The 17,962-nt window shown below is 45.6% G+C and overlaps 1 protein-coding gene across 2 annotated transcripts in view; it reads left to right on the top strand.

Annotated features, from left to right (window-relative positions):
* The window catches only part of WDFY4 (WDFY family member 4), a 226,034-nt gene that overhangs the window by 82,118 nt on the left and 125,954 nt on the right, over window positions 1-17,962 (top strand). For both annotated transcript variants that reach the window (XM_081561673.1, XM_081561666.1), the window contains exons 25-33: window positions 465-626; window positions 1,215-1,306; window positions 3,080-3,179; window positions 5,231-5,436; window positions 6,197-6,366; window positions 8,426-8,551; window positions 14,029-14,193; window positions 16,854-17,057; window positions 17,782-17,896. In XM_081561673.1, coding sequence (XP_081417799.1) covers window positions 465-626; window positions 1,215-1,306; window positions 3,080-3,179; window positions 5,231-5,436; window positions 6,197-6,366; window positions 8,426-8,551; window positions 14,029-14,193; window positions 16,854-17,057; window positions 17,782-17,896 — 1,340 coding nt within the window. The remainder of the gene's footprint in view (window positions 1-464; window positions 627-1,214; window positions 1,307-3,079; window positions 3,180-5,230; window positions 5,437-6,196; window positions 6,367-8,425; window positions 8,552-14,028; window positions 14,194-16,853; window positions 17,058-17,781; window positions 17,897-17,962) is intronic.

The raw sequence follows: 17,962 nt of genomic DNA, 5'->3' as shown, positions 1-17,962 counted from the left end.
CCCTTTGACTCTCAGCGGCGTGTTCATCCACTTTGTGGTTTGGGGCGAGCAGGAAGACACACATGCTGACGGGCTGGCCGAGGCCCACGTTCCGGCTGTTGGAAAGTACTCCGTGGTCATGCTCCAGTCTGCTCTCTTTGTTCTGAGTTTTTTGAGACCAGCATTAGTTTTCCCTGAGGCTTGGAATTTAAAAGTCAATAACTGGTGGTTGTCTTTGAAGACAGTTTCCGGTGGGGGTGGGGTTGGGGGTGGAAGGGCATGGGAGGCTCATCTCCAAGCGACTGGTGCACTGGGCAGACACATATTCCATGGGTGTCTGACAGCATTTTGACGAGTTGCCAGGAGAGCATGAGAGTCAGAGGGCCATGGAGCAAACCCAGACTGTGGAACCTTTTTAGCAGAAATACAGCAAATTTGGTTCATTCCAGTAAAAGCTTTTACTGCCTCTCTCCTGGGCTCATCAGGGAAGGACCTCGGAATGCTGAAGTTGCTCACCAGGCACAGCTTATTCCCAAGCTCGTCTTCCTCTTCAACGAGCCAGGCCTCACCCCCTCCAAGATGTCCACCATCATTGCCATCCTGGGCTGTCAGCTGAGGGGCCACTTCAGCCTCCAGGACTTGCTCAGGTATTATGCCAGCTCCCCGGGGGAGAGGGGAGAGCATCAGGGCTGCTTCATGAGGGAACGTAGACCCCAGCTCTCTCCTTACCACACTCAGCTAAGCAGCACTGCCCTTCAATGCAGCAGCAGGTTCTATTTCCCTGGAACCTCCTAGAAACATTTTCTCTATTCATGGCTTGAAAAGGGGGTGGGTCCCCTAGACTTCTCAACAGGGCTGTGGGTTCACTGCTCCCTGGTGCTCAGACACACCTACCAAGAACCCCAGAATTTCCATGAGCCCGGCCATGCTCACCAGCCAGTGACCCAACATGCCTGCCTTCTGCCGACTTCCCAGCTGATGGGACATTTCAGCTGTGTGTCCTCAGCCATGTCTGTCCTATTGACCTGGCAGAGCCAGAGTCAGCTTCTCTGATGAATCCTGACAGATTGGAGAAGTCTCTAGAAAGATCACACTGATCACAGAGTAACGCGATTCCCCCTCAAGTCCTCCCTTGAAGCCGCATTTGGGTGGATCTGTGTAGAAAACCTTCACAGGTGCTCAGGAGACACGGGCCAAGCCCAAAGTTGAGTGTGGCCTTCTCTTTCTGCCTTAAGAATTGGGCTGTTTGTGGTGTACACCCTCAAGCCTTCGTCGGTGAATGAGAAGCAGATCTGTGTGGACAGAGCCCCGGACCCTTCCCTGCCCGGTAAGAAGACCTTTCCCAGATGCCAGTCTGACGGCAGCAGGATGACACCCACAACAGCCCTGACAGGCACATGCCGTGGGACCAGTTTGAGTGAAAGGCTGCGGGAAGGGAGGGGAAGGCACCCACAGCACAACTGAGTTGTTGTTCCCAGGTGCTGTCTTCTGAGGTCACAGCTATATGATTAGAGTCACAAATAAAAACAAATTGTTGTGTTCTTCCTTCACAACCTGGAATGGCTTCCAAGTCCTGCAGGATAACAGCTCCCTATAGATCAGCAGGTGGGAGACTTCACGCCCCAGCCTCTGCCTTGCTCCCTTGGAGAGCCTCAGCTTCAATACTCTGTAGCACTTACACATTCTAATGTGTGATGGTCTGCTGTCCACCCGTGCTCTGCCCTGCTGTTCCCTCTTCAGGATCACCTCCCCTGCACCACCCCACCCCCTACCTCACCCCACTAAGCCAGCCATTCCCAGTCCCACAAGCCAGATTAGGTCACATTCTCTAGACTTCTAGAGTCCTTGTGCTTACTCTCATGCAAAGGCTTGTGATTTGTTTCTTTGAGTCTCTCTCTCCTCAACCAGATTCAGAACAGCAGCTGCATCAGGCTCTGAATTCCCTCTGCTAAGGGCAGACGTGAAAGGAACCATTACTGACCGCTTTGTCCTGGGCCTCCCAAATCTGCTGTGTCCAAGATGGGAGCCTCTGACGACGTGTAGTCATTTAAATTAAATTTATTGAAATGAAATGTGACTAAAAATTCAGTTCCTCAGTCACACTAGCCGTGTTCCAAGTGCTGAATAACCATGTGGAGCTAGTGGTTACTGCATTAGACAGGGCAGATAGAGAACACTCTTATCACAAAAGATTCTCTTGGCTAATGTCACTCAATCCAGATAAATTGTCTCTTATCCTTAGATCAAGCCTGAAAAGTAGGAATTGCTATTCCCATTTTGCAGATGAGAAAACGGAAACTCAGAGACTAGGACCTCAAAGAGAGAAGGGGCCAGAATCCAAATAGAGGGTACTCTGACTCCACTTCTCCAAGCTGCCTTATCAGTTCTACTTCTATAGCATGCTGTGTGCCCTGAATTTGTGGTAAAATAACTGGCCAACCAAGGGGCTGAATGAATGGATAATTAGCTAACAGTATACTATGTAGTCAACCCTCCTTCTCATGGAGACTCCATTCTAAAACTTTTATCTAGCTAATTATCTACGAAGATAGTATTTATATGTCCTTCAAGGTCATCGTAACACTTCAGAAGTAAAGTTTCTTCTCCCATTGGATCCACATACCTCTTGCTGCAATTCAAGCTCTGTTTTTTAGTGCGGCATAGACATGCAAAAGTCCTAGACTAGAGCAGGGACCCAGATTGAGTACCATAATCTTCACCACTCTGCTCCCACTGTCTTGCATAATGCCCAGCACATAGTAGGTGCTCAGGAAATGTTACAGTCCATGATAATTTTAAAACTCTTTCTACTGGAAGAAAAATTTGACCCTATCATTTTTAGGATTTTTTTTGGGGGGGGGGAGTGGGCTATGCAGAGCATCAAAAACATCTCTAGTTAAAGGAAACTTTAGAAACATTTCCCCAAATTCTTTTTAAGCATTACATAGAAATCTAGAATTGAAAGCCAAAATTTCAAGTCCCATGCATGTCTCAACTCCTGGGAGAACTAAGCATTTGGTGACTATGATTGCCTACTGCAGCAAATATTATGTCTCTTTACATCCGTTTTCTCTCAAATCTGAATTTTCTTTTTCTGTAGCTGGAAGCCAAACATCTGGAAAGACAATCTGGCTCAGAAACCAGTTGCTGGAGATGCTGCTCAATGTAATATCTTCTTCCCAACTTCATCTGTCCTCTGAGTAAGTAGTTCCAGAAAGAGTGATTTGCCACAAGGCTGCTTCATACAGGGTGCAGTATTAAAACCTTTTCTTAATGAAAAGTTTAGCATTTCTGAGTTGGTTTTCTGCACTAGTCAGAAAGAAAATTATATTCTCTCCACCCAATAAAGCAGACCTTGCCCTAAGATATTCTGATGCAAATGTTAAATGGGCATCAGTAACTCAAAACAGATTTGGTATCATTACAATAAACTCTTCTTGTCACCATTGCTATAGTGTAATTGTTATTGTCTTGGCAATAGTGATAATTACTGATTTTGATGTCCTATACTTGGCAGACAATAGAATGGAGAAATGGTTAGCCTAAATAACATTTATCAAGGAAAAGGCTTGCCAAATTCTTCTGCTATTTACTGTTAGTCATTCAGTTATTTTTCCAAGTTGGAAAAAGAAGTATCTGCCTTCAGTTAACTTTCAAAACAACATACAGTCATAAAATTCCATTAACTCTCTTGGACCGCCTGCTTTATCTCGGCTCTGGGGTCACTAATTCAATAGCTATTTGTTGAGTACCTACTGTGTGCCAGACACTGTTCCTCCTTCCGAGAATGCCATGCTGAAAAAGTCAGTCCAGATCCCACTCTCACTAAGCTGACCTTTTAGTGTGTATGTGGTTTGGGCAGGGAGGCATCGGGGTGGGGAGTTACCCCTCAGTAAATCAGCCTAGTGCTTTAAAAGTCTCTAGATTTCTAGAACCAATGCATGGTAGAACTGGAAGATGCCTTGGAGGTGAGCTGCATGCGTGCTGAGTCGCTTCAGTCATGTCCAAGTCTGTGCAACCCAATGGACTGCAGCCTGCCAGGCTGTTCTGTCCATGGGATTCTCCAGGCAAGAATACTGAAGTGGGTTGCCATGCCCTCCTCCGGAGGATCTTCCTGACCCAGGGAGATGAGCTAGTCTCTACCTTGTCACCTTTTTGAAAAGGAATGTAACGTAGTGCTTAATCACTTGGGCTCTGACAGCTTCACCACTTGGGTTCAAATCCCAGCTCTGCCCTCAGGGACCTTAGGGAGGTGACCTAAGCCCTCTATATCTCTCTTCTACTCATCTTTGTGAAGATAAAAATAGTAGCTGCCATAGATAGAAATTAATAGATGGATAACTCTGAGCATGGTGCCTGGGATAATATATATACTCTAACAGCCAACGACTATCACCATCACCACCACCGCAACCACCGGTGTCACCACCATCATCCTCATCACCACAGTCACCTCCATCATCCTCCTCATCATCATAGTGAAGGAAGATGGTCAGAGCTCACCAAAGTCATCCCATTACTAAATGAAGTCATGACTAAAAGAGTGGACCATCTCTTGACTCGTAGTTTCAGTGGCCATGCCCTTATCTCACCTACTCTGGCAACTGGTGCTGAGAATGCTGCCCAGCCAGGAGGGACCCTTCCCTGGCTCTCAGGAGGCTCAGGTTTTGCTGAACAATTGTCCCTGAGCATCAGCTCCCATCTCTCTGTTCTCCATTTCCCTCTAGCAAGTTTGTATCCTCTAGACACATCGTTTTAAAGTTCATTATTGAAAGTGACAGTTATACATTTTTTTTGTCTAAACCAATAAAGATGCATAAATATTGAACTATTCCATTAAGATTAATTCTGAACAGTGTATTTTCAAAGGGAGTTAAGTAACCATGATGTGTTTTATGTGACTACATTGATGTAATTAGTGGGTGGCCAGTCAGACACTGTGTAAGTATGAATATTAGTGAGCAGGGCTTTATCATTTGGTACATAGTTTCCAATTGCTTTCAAAAGCTTTGGCCAACTTATGCTTCAGCTGTTAATAGGCAAATTCACCTCTTTCACAGCAGCCTTGCCAACATTACCGATCTTTTAAAATGTAATATATACTTTGCTGAGTGATGTCCAGATGTTAACCGTAACCTGCCTTTTCTAGGTGACTAATGGAACTGGATGTTATTTGTATTTTCTGGACATGTCATTTGCTTATGGGCTGAGAGATAGTTTATAGCACTTATTGACCCCCTTACCCACCCAGGACAAAGGAAGAGATGTTTCTGAACCTGGGACCCGACTGGTTCCTGCTCTTCGTGCAGGGCCACGTGCACCCCAGCACAGTGGTGCTGGGCTTGAAGCTGCTGCTGCACTTTTTGTCAAGACCCTCCCTCCGAGGGCGATTTAAAGACGGCCTGCCTGCAGGTTCCTGGGTGGAACGCAGCTCCGAGGGCATAGACATCATGATGGGTGAGTGTGTGGCCATCTCCAGGAGACAGGGTGCCACCGGTGAATGAGGACCTGCCAGGACTAAGGGGCTGTAGCGTCACCTTGACCCCTTCCCCCACCTCTGACTTCCTTTTTCAGACTCCTCCCCACATGGCCTCACTGCTCTTCAGATGCTGGGGATTTCTTCCCACTCCTCAAAGTCTCCTTAACTCCTTCCTTCTTGCAGAGGTGCTTCCCCAACCCTCAACACCAGCACAGCTCTCTGGGCTGATGTGGATTCATCCTTTAGGTCTCAATTTTATGTCACTTCCTGCAGGAAAGGAGGATCCCATTTCAATTAGGGCACCTCTGTTACACTTTCTCTCTTTCTTTGTTTGGGGAGGCGGGGTTATCATAGTTTACAAGCATATTTTTATTTAGGTATTTAATTCTGTAATGTCTGTTCCTCCCACCACATTGTAAGTAGTTGATGAAGGCCTGGGGTTCTGTATATTTTATCAGAACACTACATTCTTATTGCCTGTGCAAAGAGGTCTTGTTACCTCTAAGGTGGTAGGCATCAGATAAGCATCTGTGTTTGAATGAATGAATGAGCACATCAGAAATAGGAAAAGAAACTCTCATTGAGCACATTCTTGTGCTCTGTATGGATGATGTATTTCCATCTGGCATGTCTGTAGGATGGGTTGGTGGGAGGGAATTCCTTCCTGTGCCCAATCCCCATGTTGACCAGAAGCAATTGTTCTCAACTGGATTTTGTGCCCTTCTCCCTGATCAATAGATAACCTGAAGAGCCATCCTCCAACGCCTGACCAGAGCCCCTGCCTGCTTCCTGGGTTCCGAGTCTTGAGTGACTTTTTGGCCCACCATGTTCATATTCCAGAAGTCTACCTCATCGTATCCACCTTCTTCCTACAGACACCACTTACAGAGCTGATGGACGGGCCCAAGGTAGGTTCCAGGGGCTCTCAGGATGGAGTGACACACTTGGGTTTCTGATTTCTGTATCCCCCAAGACTCTCCTCACCCTCCTCCACGTCTCCCAACTTTCATCCTGACCCACTTCCTTCCCTAGCAGTCCCACCTCCTTGCTTGCTCTCACCCCTTGACTTCCTCAGCCTCTGCCTCCCTTGTCCCTCCCAGCAGATCTCTGTTTCTCATCAGTTCCACTTTTAAGTTTTTCTCCTTCTGGGTAGACAAATCACATGATGGTGGGGGCAACATGGGGAGGTTGAATTGCTGCCACCGCAGACATAGAGCCTCATTTTATCACCTTCAAAGAAACATGTCCCTCTACCCTAGTAATGCCACTGCTCTCCCCTTGCATTCTAGTGTGAACCTTACATGCCCTGAGTCTTCTGGTGTACAGGTACCCTTTGCTCAGATGACTTAAATCATGGTAGAATTGAAGCCCCCATGAAGGGGCATTGCCTCAGGACTCCACCTTCCATCACTTGTGTATTCCAAGACCATCTTTATCACCTTCTCTCACTGTCGCTGGCAAAGGTCACCTTTTTAAGGCTGGTCTGTATTCCTTCCACACCTTTCCCAAGTGACTGCATGCCTTATTATCCTTTCTCTATATTTTCAGCATCTCCTTTTCTACTGATTCTATCCTCATTGACCGTAAGTATGATAAATTATGTCCCACCTAAAACCAGAAGCTGCCCCCTTGGCTCCCATTCTTGACCAACTGCTGTCCTGTTTATCTCTCTCTTGTTCCTCCTCCAAAGAGGAGTCTCCACTCACTGTGGATACCTTCTCACTAGCTTCTCACTCACTAGCTCACTGACTTGCACCAAATCCAAGGTTTCATTGGCTCCTGTTCCTGTGGGATCAGGTTCGGAGTCCCCAGGCAGCATCAAGCCCCTCCCTGATTGGGATCTAACTTGTCTCCCAGCCCATCTTCCTTTCTTATTGGCCCTTTGTGCTGTGATTCTCCAGAGTCACCTCCCCAGTAAGACCACCTGCTTTGCGCTTGCCTGCCCTAGGCCTTTAAGGGGCCCTCTCCCATCTCACCTTCCTGGAAAGCTATCTTCCCTCAGTTCTCCACTCAGATGCCACCTCGGGCTGAGACCCCCTAGACAGCGGGAGCCTTTCTCTCTCAGGCCTCATCATGCCTTCGCCTTGTATGGCACCAGCACATTTATGGCTGCTTCTCTCTGTAGATGTTGAGAACATCAAGAACAGACCCCGCCTCTTGCTCACCCTCTTGAGCACCTGATAAATAGACTCAGAAATTGTTTCTTGGTCTTGAGTTAAACTGCACTGTATTGACGTCATTGGAGGGGCACGGCTTTGCCAGGGACTGAAAAATTCACCTCTTGCATATCCTTATATTTGACCTATCTCAATCTTGATGTATGTTAATAGTATTACAGATCACACTTCAAAATCAAGTTCTTAACATACTCTGATAAATTCATCAAAAACTTGTATTTTTTTTCCATACTGTGGCTCAGGAAACAAACATTTGCTGAATGTCAGGACCTGTGACAGATGTTTTACATATTTTATTTCACTTGATATTTATAACAATCCCATGGAGCAGATAATGTAAGTTTCATTTCACAGAGAAGGAGACTGAACTGCCAAGAGGCTAAATAGCTTGCATAAGCCCAGCTTTTAAAGAAGCAAAGTCAGATCATCCTGCTTGTCAACCCCGTGCTCTCTCCGCTGACTGCACTTGCCGTAAAGCCTTTGAATTTGTCATGTTTTCTTCAATCTCATTTACTAAAATTCCTTAAAGTTGATTGGGAGATTGAGTATTTCTGATGTCAGACCCGATGCCAGTTGCTGGTGGGTCTTCAGCCTGTCTTAGACATGTGTGTTCCCCTTATGCTCCATCAGTGGGCTGAAATTCCCTCTAATGGACCAGCCACCTGGGCTGCTACTGTGATGTTTTGTCTTTCTCACTGGGGCCCCCAGAGAAACATGGCATACTGGATAGAAAGCCAGTCCCTTTGGTGTGTAGCCACAGATCTCTTACAGCCCTTGCGTCTTCTTTCAGGACAGCCTGGATGCCATGCTTCAGTGGCTGTTGCATAAACACCACAGGGAAGAAGTCCTCCGGGCAGGGCTGTGCACTGAAGGTGCCCTGCTGCTGCTAGAGATGCTGAAAGCCACCATGAACCAGGTAAGACCCATTCTCCACATGCTGAGAGGGGCTCTGATGGGAAGACAGGCTCAGAAAAGTCAACCTTGACTTTTCCCAGCAACTTTCTGGTAGTGCTGATAATTTGCAGGTATTGTTCAGAACTTTTGATAGAAGAGGCAAGGTGATCACTTAGGTGCTCAATGGGAAGCCCAACCTTAATGTCCCCAGTGGAGTTTATGTGTTCTTACCAGAAGACATCTGTTTTCCATTTGTTTAAACATTTGACTTTCTTCACTGGGAGATTTAAGGCCTCTAGTCAAAGGGAACATTTCTGGGCAACTTCTTTGAGTTGAGAGCTTCAGGGTCCCTGGGGTCCCTTCCCTTCAGGGGCTTCTTCCCTCAAGAAGCTCACCTGTACCAGGACAGGTGGGCCTCTCATGAGTGACCCATCAGGTAGAGACCTGTCTTAGAGAAGACAGATGCCTGCCAGCTGCAGACATGACATGGACAGCCTTTGATTCAGGCCTTCCAGGTCCACCTTGAAGGTGGGTGGAGAGGTTATTTTAGAAATGAAGGCAAAGGCCATGTGATTTGTGAGCAGGACTAATTGTGGACCAGGTAACAAGAACACCCATAAAAAACTCTGGCTTCATGCTATAGACTCTAAAGGCAACTGGAGGTTTGATATGTGTGGAAACCTAATTGCTTCTGTAAAATGATGCATGATTACCTTTAAAATAAGAAAAAAAAGGTGGAAAGTAACAATCACCTGAAGCACACCCAACCAGAGATAACCACTGTGAACATTAGTAGAATATCTTTCAGACACGTAAGAGTATACCATGTCCTTAGGGAATCAGACCACATAAATTCCTGAAAGTGTTGGTCACTCAGTCTGACTCTTTGCAACCCCACGGACTGTAACCTGCCAGGCTCCTCTGTCCATGGAATTCTCTAGGCCTAAATACTGGAGTGGATAGCCATTCCCTTCTCCAGGGGATCTTCCCGATCCAGGGATTGAACCTAGGTCTCCCACATCGCAGGCAGATTCTTTACTGTCTGAGCCACCAGGGAAGCCACATATTTCCTATTGCCTTTTTTCCTCCGACATGTTGTTGGGAATCATCTATATTTGTAGATGGAAATTTGTATTGTTTCTCAGAACATTCGTGGTTATAAAAAGTCAGTAATGAGCTTTCTTGAGCAGATACCTTGTCTTTCTAGTTTGGTGACCTACTTGGTATAAATTCCAGGATGTGGGATACTGGGTCAAGGTGCGCTTCACGTGTTCTTTTTCTCAGGAAGGTCGCAATAGACATTATACATATATATTCCTCTTGACATACATCCCACAGTCTTGTACAGATGTGCTTGGCCCAGTGCTCACAGCCTCAAGAGGGAGGGGACATATATATATATATATATATATATATATATATATATATACACACATACTTATGGCTGATTCATGTTGCTGTATGGTAGAAACCAACACCATAACATTGTAAAACAATTATCCTCCAATTAAAAATAAATACAAAAATAAGTAAATCAATACTCTTTTAGCATGTATTTAGATGATTACATGTTTTTTTTTTCTTTTAACCAGTTACCTCTGATAAATTATATCAATAGATTTCCTTGCATTCTTGCAAAGATCTCACTTTGTCACTCTGTTCTTATTCTTTTAGCATACTTCCTTATTCTGCTTGGAAATATTTTATTTATGATTTTACAGTCATGTTCATAAATGATATTAGGTTTCAGTTTTCTTTTTTCACATGTCAGGTTTTGATATCAGTATTATGCTAGTTTTATTAAAAAAAGATTCTTTTATTCAAGAAGATGTTAAATCCATGACTCTTCTATTACTTAAATCATTCCTATGAAATAGCTTTGGCCTGGATTTTTTTCTATTATCACCTTGCTTAGGCTTTTAAATGTCTCCTTGACCTAGGTTAGGTAATTGATATTTTAAAAAAATCTTCCCAAGTGTTCAGTTTGCATAAATGGTCTCCTTTAATTCATTTAATTTTCTTTGTGATTATTTTCCTCTTCTTATTCTTAATTTGTAAGTTCATGCTCTTTCTTTATCTCACCCATCCTATTACTTAATTAAGGAGTGGAAGATTTGTGGATTTATAAAGAACAACTTTGGATATATATGTCATTCCCCCTCATTTTTTTCTGGCTAGTTCTAAAATTTTGATATTTGACATCTTCATTTTTTTGTTGTTTTCTAGAGTTTCTGCGGTTGCAGATGTAAAGAAATTTTTCATTAAAAGAAGAGACATTTTTGATTCATCTTTTTCAATGTCCATGTAGCTAAACATTTTTTTTTTATTGCTGTTATTTATTTCCAGTTTATTTTTGTCCTAGTCAGAGCAAGCGATCTTTACACTTTCCATCTCTGGGAAATTTATTTATGGCTCTGTTTTAGACCTAATATGCAGTTAATTTGAGGATGCCTGAAAAAATTTGTTTTGCAGCATAGAAAGTTTATTACTTTTTAAATCAATGCTATTTAGTAAAAACAAACCAAAGAAATAACATGAAAGCATTTCTTCATGCTTCATTAAAGCATGAAGAAAATACCTAGTATGCTGACAGAAGTAAAAAATAAGACCAAACATTTCTTTATAATAGCAAACATAAAATGGTTAACTATTGTATAACAGACGTGACCCTTAAACAGTCTTCTGGGATCTAACAAACATATAACAAAAGCAAAGTCAGAGGCAGACTTTGGTTCAGTGAAGCTATCTGCCATGAAAGCATCATTTACCAAATATGGTACACAAGCATCAAAATCTAAAAGGCAAAAACTGAAAGGATAAGAGAAGATCAGAAATAAAATTGTAGTGAATATCTTTCTCAGTTTATTTTGCTTATAACTTTACTTTGCTTGCTGTTATTCCCTTGCACAGTGGTAACCATAAATTTGTTTGCCTTTCCTTGAGCTTGGTATCAGTGGAATCCTACACTATGTACCCTTTTGCATATCCCTTCTTTCACTCAGGGCTTCCCTTGTGGCTCAGCTGGTCAAGAATCTGCCTGCCATGCAGGAGATCTGGGGTCAATCCCTGGGTTGGGAAGATCCCCTGGAGAAAGGAATGGCTACCCACTCCAGTATTCTGGCCTGGAGAATTCCATGGACTGTATAGTCCATGGGGTCGCAAAGAGTCAGACACGACTGAGATCACTCAACACGAGTGGAATTCGCTTGTGTTGTATATGTTTGTAGTTCCTTATTATTATTATTATTATTTACTGTTCAGTAGTATTTTATTGTGATAATGGATCAACATTTATTCCTTCTGGGTTATTTCCATTTGGAAATATTTTGAATAAAGCTGCTATGTACATATATTTTGGTGGACATACACACTTCTTTCTGTTAGAAATATACCCGGCATGAAATTGTGGTTAAGCTGTACACATGATTTGTTTTAGTTCAGTTCAGTTCAGTCGCTCAGTCGTGTCCGACTCTTTGCGACCCCATGAATTGCAGCACACCAGGCCTCTCTGTCCATCACCAACTCCCGGAGTCTACCCAAACCCATGTCCATCGAGTCGGTGATGCCATCCAACCATCTCATCCTCTGTCGCCCCCTTCTCCTCTCGCCCCCAACCTACCCAGCATTAGGGTCTTTACCAATGAGTCAACCCTTTGCATGAGGTGGCCAAAGTATTGGAGTTTCAGCCTCAACATCAGACCTTCCAATGAACACCCAGGATTGACCTCTTTTAGGATGGATTGATTGGATCTCTTTGCAGTCCAAGGGACTCACAAGAGTCTTCTCCAACACCACAGTTCAAAAGCATCAGTTCTTCGGCGTTCAGCTTTCTTCACCGTCCAACTCTCACATCCATACGTGACCATTGGAAAAACCATAGCCTTGACTAGACGGACTTTTGTTGGCAAAGTAATGTCTCTGCTTTTAAATATGCTATCTAGGTTGGACATAACCTTCCTTCCAAGGAGTAAGCGTCTTTTAATTTCATGGCTGCAATCACCATCAGCAGTGATTCTGGAGCCCCAAAAAATAAAGTCTGACACTGTTTCCACTGTTGCCCCATCTATTTCCCATGAAGTGATGGGACCAGATGCCATGATCTTAGTTTTCTGAACGTTGAGCTTTAAGCCAACTTTTTCACTCTCCTCTTTCACCTTCATCAAGAGGCTCTTTAGTTCTTCTTCACTTTCTGCCATAAAGGTGGTGTCAGCTGCATATCTGAGGTTATTGATATTTCTCCCGGCAATCTTGATTCCAGCTTGTGTTTCTTCCAGCCCAGCGTTTCTCATGATGTACTCTGCATATAAGTTAAATAAGCAGGGTGACAATATACAGCCTTGATGTACTCTTTTTCCTATTTGGAACCAGTCTGTTGTTCCATGTCCAGTTCTAACTGTTGCTTCCTGACCTGCATACAGGTTTCTCAAGAGACAGGTCAAATGGTCTGGTATTCCCATCTCTTTCAGAATTGTCCACAGTTTATTGTGATCCACACAGTCAAAAGCTTTGGCATAGTCAATAAAGCAGAAATAGATGTTTTTCTGGAACTCTCTTGCTTTTTCGATGATCCAGTGGATGTTGGCAATTTGATCTCTGGTTCCTCTGCCTTTTCTAAAACCAGCTTGAACATCTGGAAGTTCACGGTTCACGTATTGCTGAAGCCTGGCTTGGAGAATTTTGAGCATTACTTTACTAGCATGTGAGATGAGTGCAATTGTGCGGTAGTTTGACCATTCTTTGGCATTGCCTTTCTTTGGGATTGGAACGAAAGCTGACCTTTTCCAGTCCTGTGGCTACTGCTGAGTTTTCCAAATTTGCTGGCATATCGAGTGCAGCACTTTCACAGCATCACCTGTGAGGATTTGAAATAGCTCCAGATATTGCCAAATAGTCTCCAAAATGAAGAGTCAATTTACACTCACTAGCTCTTATTCTGGGAAGGTTCTAGTTGCTCCAGGTCCTTGTCAATGTTTACCATTGTTGTCTTGCAGATGTTAGCCATTCTGCTGTGTACAACTATCCTTGGGAGCAGACAGCATTTTCTTCCTTGTGCAAATATGGACACTGTGGAGGTTAACTCACTCAGCAGGATCACAGAGGGAGAGCACAGTGAAAACACGTGTGTCCAGCATTAATATTTCATTCTAGGGCACCTACTCCCAGGATCCAGCCTGGTGCCTTACCTAAGCACCTTCAGGGGATGCCTGATCAAAATCTTCCAAAAGTCCAAATCCTCTATATCTGACGTTATCTCCCAGCTTCTTCTATATTTACCCTGTACTAGTCACTGTGAAAATAAGCTTGAAGCACTAAATTGTCTCATTTAATTCTCACAACAATCTTAAGAAATAGGTCATATTATTACTAGGAGTCTTGCAATAAGGTGTCTTGTTGAGAGGCTCAGAAAGGAGGTCTTCTCTCTAGATCTCAAGGCCTCTGGCTCCTACACAGCCCCAAGTCATGCCCCCATGTGCCGCCTCTCATGAAGCATGTCCTCAGCCCTCGACAGGTTCTGGAGACAGCACCTGGGAACGGACATTCCCAGCCAGTGTGCTGCAGTTCCTTGGCCTTGTGCACAGCACCTACCCCCAGGATCCAGCCTGGCGGGCCCCAGAGTTCCTCCAGACCTTGGCTGCAGTCACCTTCCCCCTGGGAACCCAGAAGGTAAGACATACCTCTGCCCTGCCCCGGTGAGAGCAGGGGTGAGCATCATCACCCTTCAAGGACAAAATGCCTTCACACCCCTCCCCAAATGAAAATACATTTCAAGTCAACCTAGCCAAAACCTTAAGTAAACAACTCCGGTAGTTTTCCTTCTCTTTATGAGGTACGGCTTCAGGTCATTTTTGGCTCTGAGGTTCAATAAGTTTTTGAGTTGTCAGGAATCTCAGTAATGAAAAATATGATGGTAGATTAAGTCCAGGTCTACACAGAATACCCACACATGAAGCATGAGGAAACCACAGATTCCATTCCAGGAAGCCTACAGCTGGTGCCCCAGCTAGGGGAGGGGTGAAACTGCCATAGGGTCCTGTCTTCTTTGCAGGACCCTTGTTCTATTTGCAGGCCATGGTGCCTTTCAATCAGAGGGCTTGCCGAGGCCCAGCTGGGAGGGCAGAGGGACCAACTGGGTCTTGAGAACAAAGTGTCAGTGTGGGGGTAGAGAGGCCACTACGGGAAGAGATATGAGTGAGTTTGAGAGCAAGAGCCAGTTCCAGCCGGTCAAGGGGACTCATGAGTGCGGAGCATCTGGGAGCTGAGAGAAGCAAGTGAGGACCAGCGTGAAGGGAGGTACTGGAGAAGGAAGGGCAGAAATCTGCTTGTTACCTGCCGCGGTGGAATAGGAGCTGAGACCCAACCAAGGAGAGTGAGTTACCGATTCCTGTCTGCAAATCAGTAACTGTAACCAAAGGAATACGTTAGGCATATTGGTAAGTAGAGGATCCAGAAGTCATACCAACCACAGTGAGGGCAAGTAATGTTTGCTTCATAATTATTTGCTAAACGGCCAAGTGGATGAATATGCTCTTTTAGCTAAGCTTTTCCAGAAATGTATTCATGGTGCCACCCTCCATCTCCTGATCCTGGTGCTTCACATCCCCTATCAGGCTCTGATGCAGGAGGTGTTAAAGGTGGAGGTGGGATTCAGGGAGGTAAAGCTCCACAGACCAGCTCTCTCCTGGGTTAGTGGGGCCATGAGACCCATCTCAAAAAAAAGGTCGAGGAGACGAAATATGCCGCAGCTTATGTGATTCATAGGTGACTAAGCCAAGATTTACACCTCAGTCTCTCACCCCAAAACCCATTCGTTTCCATCAGTCAGTTTAAAATAACAATAAATGACCTAATAAAATATAAGTGTTTAGTTTTAATAAAAAGACTAACTATAAAGACCAGAAGATTTGCAAAAAGATAAAATGTTTTGATGGATTAATATCAACTAAAGCAACGTACTAGGAAAGTAAGTAAAAAAAAAAAAGATGCAAAAAAGATCAAAGGCAGCACTGGATGGGGTGGGGGATGGGACCTCTGCCCAGAAGCTAGGCACCCCCCAGCCAGGTAGGGAGGAAGCATGGTTCTACAGACTGCCGCTCACCATTCCCCTCACCTGGAGGGGGACAGGGCCTTAAGTTGGTGGGATGACATTCTGAGTCCAGATCCCCACCTCAGCCCATATGCCCACAGGCCAGGCCATCTGCTGAGTCGGGGTTCCAGCCAGCTCCCCGCCAGTAGCCACAGAGCACACCCTGACCCAGGGCTCTTCCTCCCCACATTTAGTAGTTCTCACCTGAGGGAGAGCCTGGCCCAAGGTCACCTCCCAGTCTACTGTGGATGAGATAGGCCCTGGTTCCAGAAATCTTATCCCAGTACCTCCTTGCCTCCTTTCAGCTCCAAGTCAGCTCCAGTTCAGCTCCAAAAGTCCTTTGTTGCACAGAACATGTGACAGACCTGTTTTCATGCAGAAGGCAGGTGGCCAAAAGGATTTCTATTTGCTACGATTTTATATGGCATCTTTCCAGCCAAGGCTGCATGGAGCTAATTAATACAGTCACCACCTCCCTAGGTGCCATTAAATTCATTTTACAGCTTAATTAAGGACGGCTGCATTAATTTTATGAATGAGCTAGGGGAGGTGCCAGCAGATGAACTTGCATGAAAAGTTCATGGGCCAGGAGTCAGGAGTCCCTGGCCACATGTCCTTGGGTGTGTCATCTGGCCTCCCAGCATCTCCATGTCTTCCCAGATGTATCTGGGCTAATGACTCCTGTCACATTTATCTCCCAATATTTTTGTAATGTAAAACTGAGAAAATGAAGACCAAGGCACTTCAGGGTCTTGGATGTCAGGACTGGCTCTAGTCCCACTTCTCTTTCCACCTAAGGGTCAACAACCTCAGAGTCTGACAGGCAGTAAAGGTGAGGACCCCACAGAAAGGTGGGAACCAGCTATCTTGACCATATGCCAGGGCCAGGCATGCTGCATGCAAGATTTCTCATCTCCTCCTTACACGTCTTTGGTGTTCCTTTCCATCATTACCATTTGACTGATGGGGAGCTACAGCACCGAGGAGGGAAATGCCTTGCCCGGAACACATCCTGGGCTTCCTCATTGAGTTCTGCTGGTCTCTCTAGCTCTGTGCCCAGCTTCTACCCACCACAGGTTCAGAAGTCACAGCAGGCCACCTCCGAGCCTGCCTACCTCCTTGGAGCCTCCATTTCCTTACGTGTTAATGGTTTGACGAGAATCCCACCGTGCACATGTCAGATATGAAAGTGCTTTGGGGCAGGGCAGGCAACCCATGCTGGTGTTCTCTTGTCTTTGAGGGGGCCATGACTGAGTCTGCCCAGAACACCAGCGGTCCTGAGGCCGAGGCTGAAGGTGACAATACTGCGGAGGGTCTACAGGCTCCTGCTGAGTCACATCCCACCCGGAAGCAGCTGAAGGAATTCATGCAGCTACTCTTGAGGGAGTTCTTGCTTGCGGCTCCAAACCCCAAGCAGTGGATGCCCCTGGAGGTGCTCCTGGAGGTAGGTTAGAAAGGGCATCATTCGGGCCTGTGTCGTGGGAACAGACCTGGGAGGGTGTGGGCACCAAGAGGGTAGGGTATGCCCAAAGAGCCCCGAGGGCCAGTCTCTTGAGAGAGCTCACCCAAGCATGCCCATGCCAGCTGGTTGGTGGTCAGGAACATCTCCTGGGACTGCAGTGATTGGTGGGAGGGAGTCTTCGGGGAACCACAGTCCCCAGCAGAGGGATCTTACCAAGCAGCAGGTGAAGAGATGAATGACGGCAGGTCTTAGCCAGGTCTCTAGAAACAGAGTCTGAGGTGGGGATTTTCTGGAGGTGATTTACTGGGAGCGGTGCTCTCAGGAAAGCAGAGAAGGGATGTAAAGGAGGATGAGGGAGAAACTAGGTAGGACCTGGCTTCAGAAGTAGCTTGGTTCCAAGGGGAGCTGAGGTGTGCTATATCTGCCTCCCAGAGTTGGCCCCACCTTGAGGTACATGCAAGGTGGTCATTAACTGTTGGCCCCCCACCACTTGTCCTGGGAAGTGGGCATTGCCTCCTGGGTGAAGCAGCTTGATCAGCAGAGGGCAATGCCCCAGAGAAGGGGCACTTGTGAGCTGTTGGCTGTCCACACTCCCAGCAGCTGCAGTGTTAGCATATGGACCAGGAGAGGGACTGAGTGGACATGATGGGCACTGAGTGGAAATGATGGCCATGGGGCTGGTGTCTAGTTCAGGGTTTGCTTCCAGGCTTCTCCAGACAATGCCACCAGTCAACAGAAGCGGGACTTTCAGTCTGAGATCTTGCTTTCCACCATGGAAATATTTCATGTGATGAGTGGAGGTCATGCATCGATGCTCAGAGGTGAGTGCGGGTGGATGACTTACCCCTCCTGGTTTATGACACAAAGTTGCTGACAGCTGAGCAAGA

The sequence above is a fragment of the Giraffa tippelskirchi genome, chromosome 2, assembly GCF_054371585.1.
Source record: "Giraffa tippelskirchi isolate mGirTip1 chromosome 2, T2T-mGirTip1v1.2.pri, whole genome shotgun sequence".
NCBI lineage: Eukaryota > Metazoa > Chordata > Mammalia > Artiodactyla > Giraffidae > Giraffa > Giraffa tippelskirchi.
The sequence above is the reverse complement of the archived record's forward strand: the minus strand, read 5'-3'. Positions and strand labels throughout refer to the sequence as shown.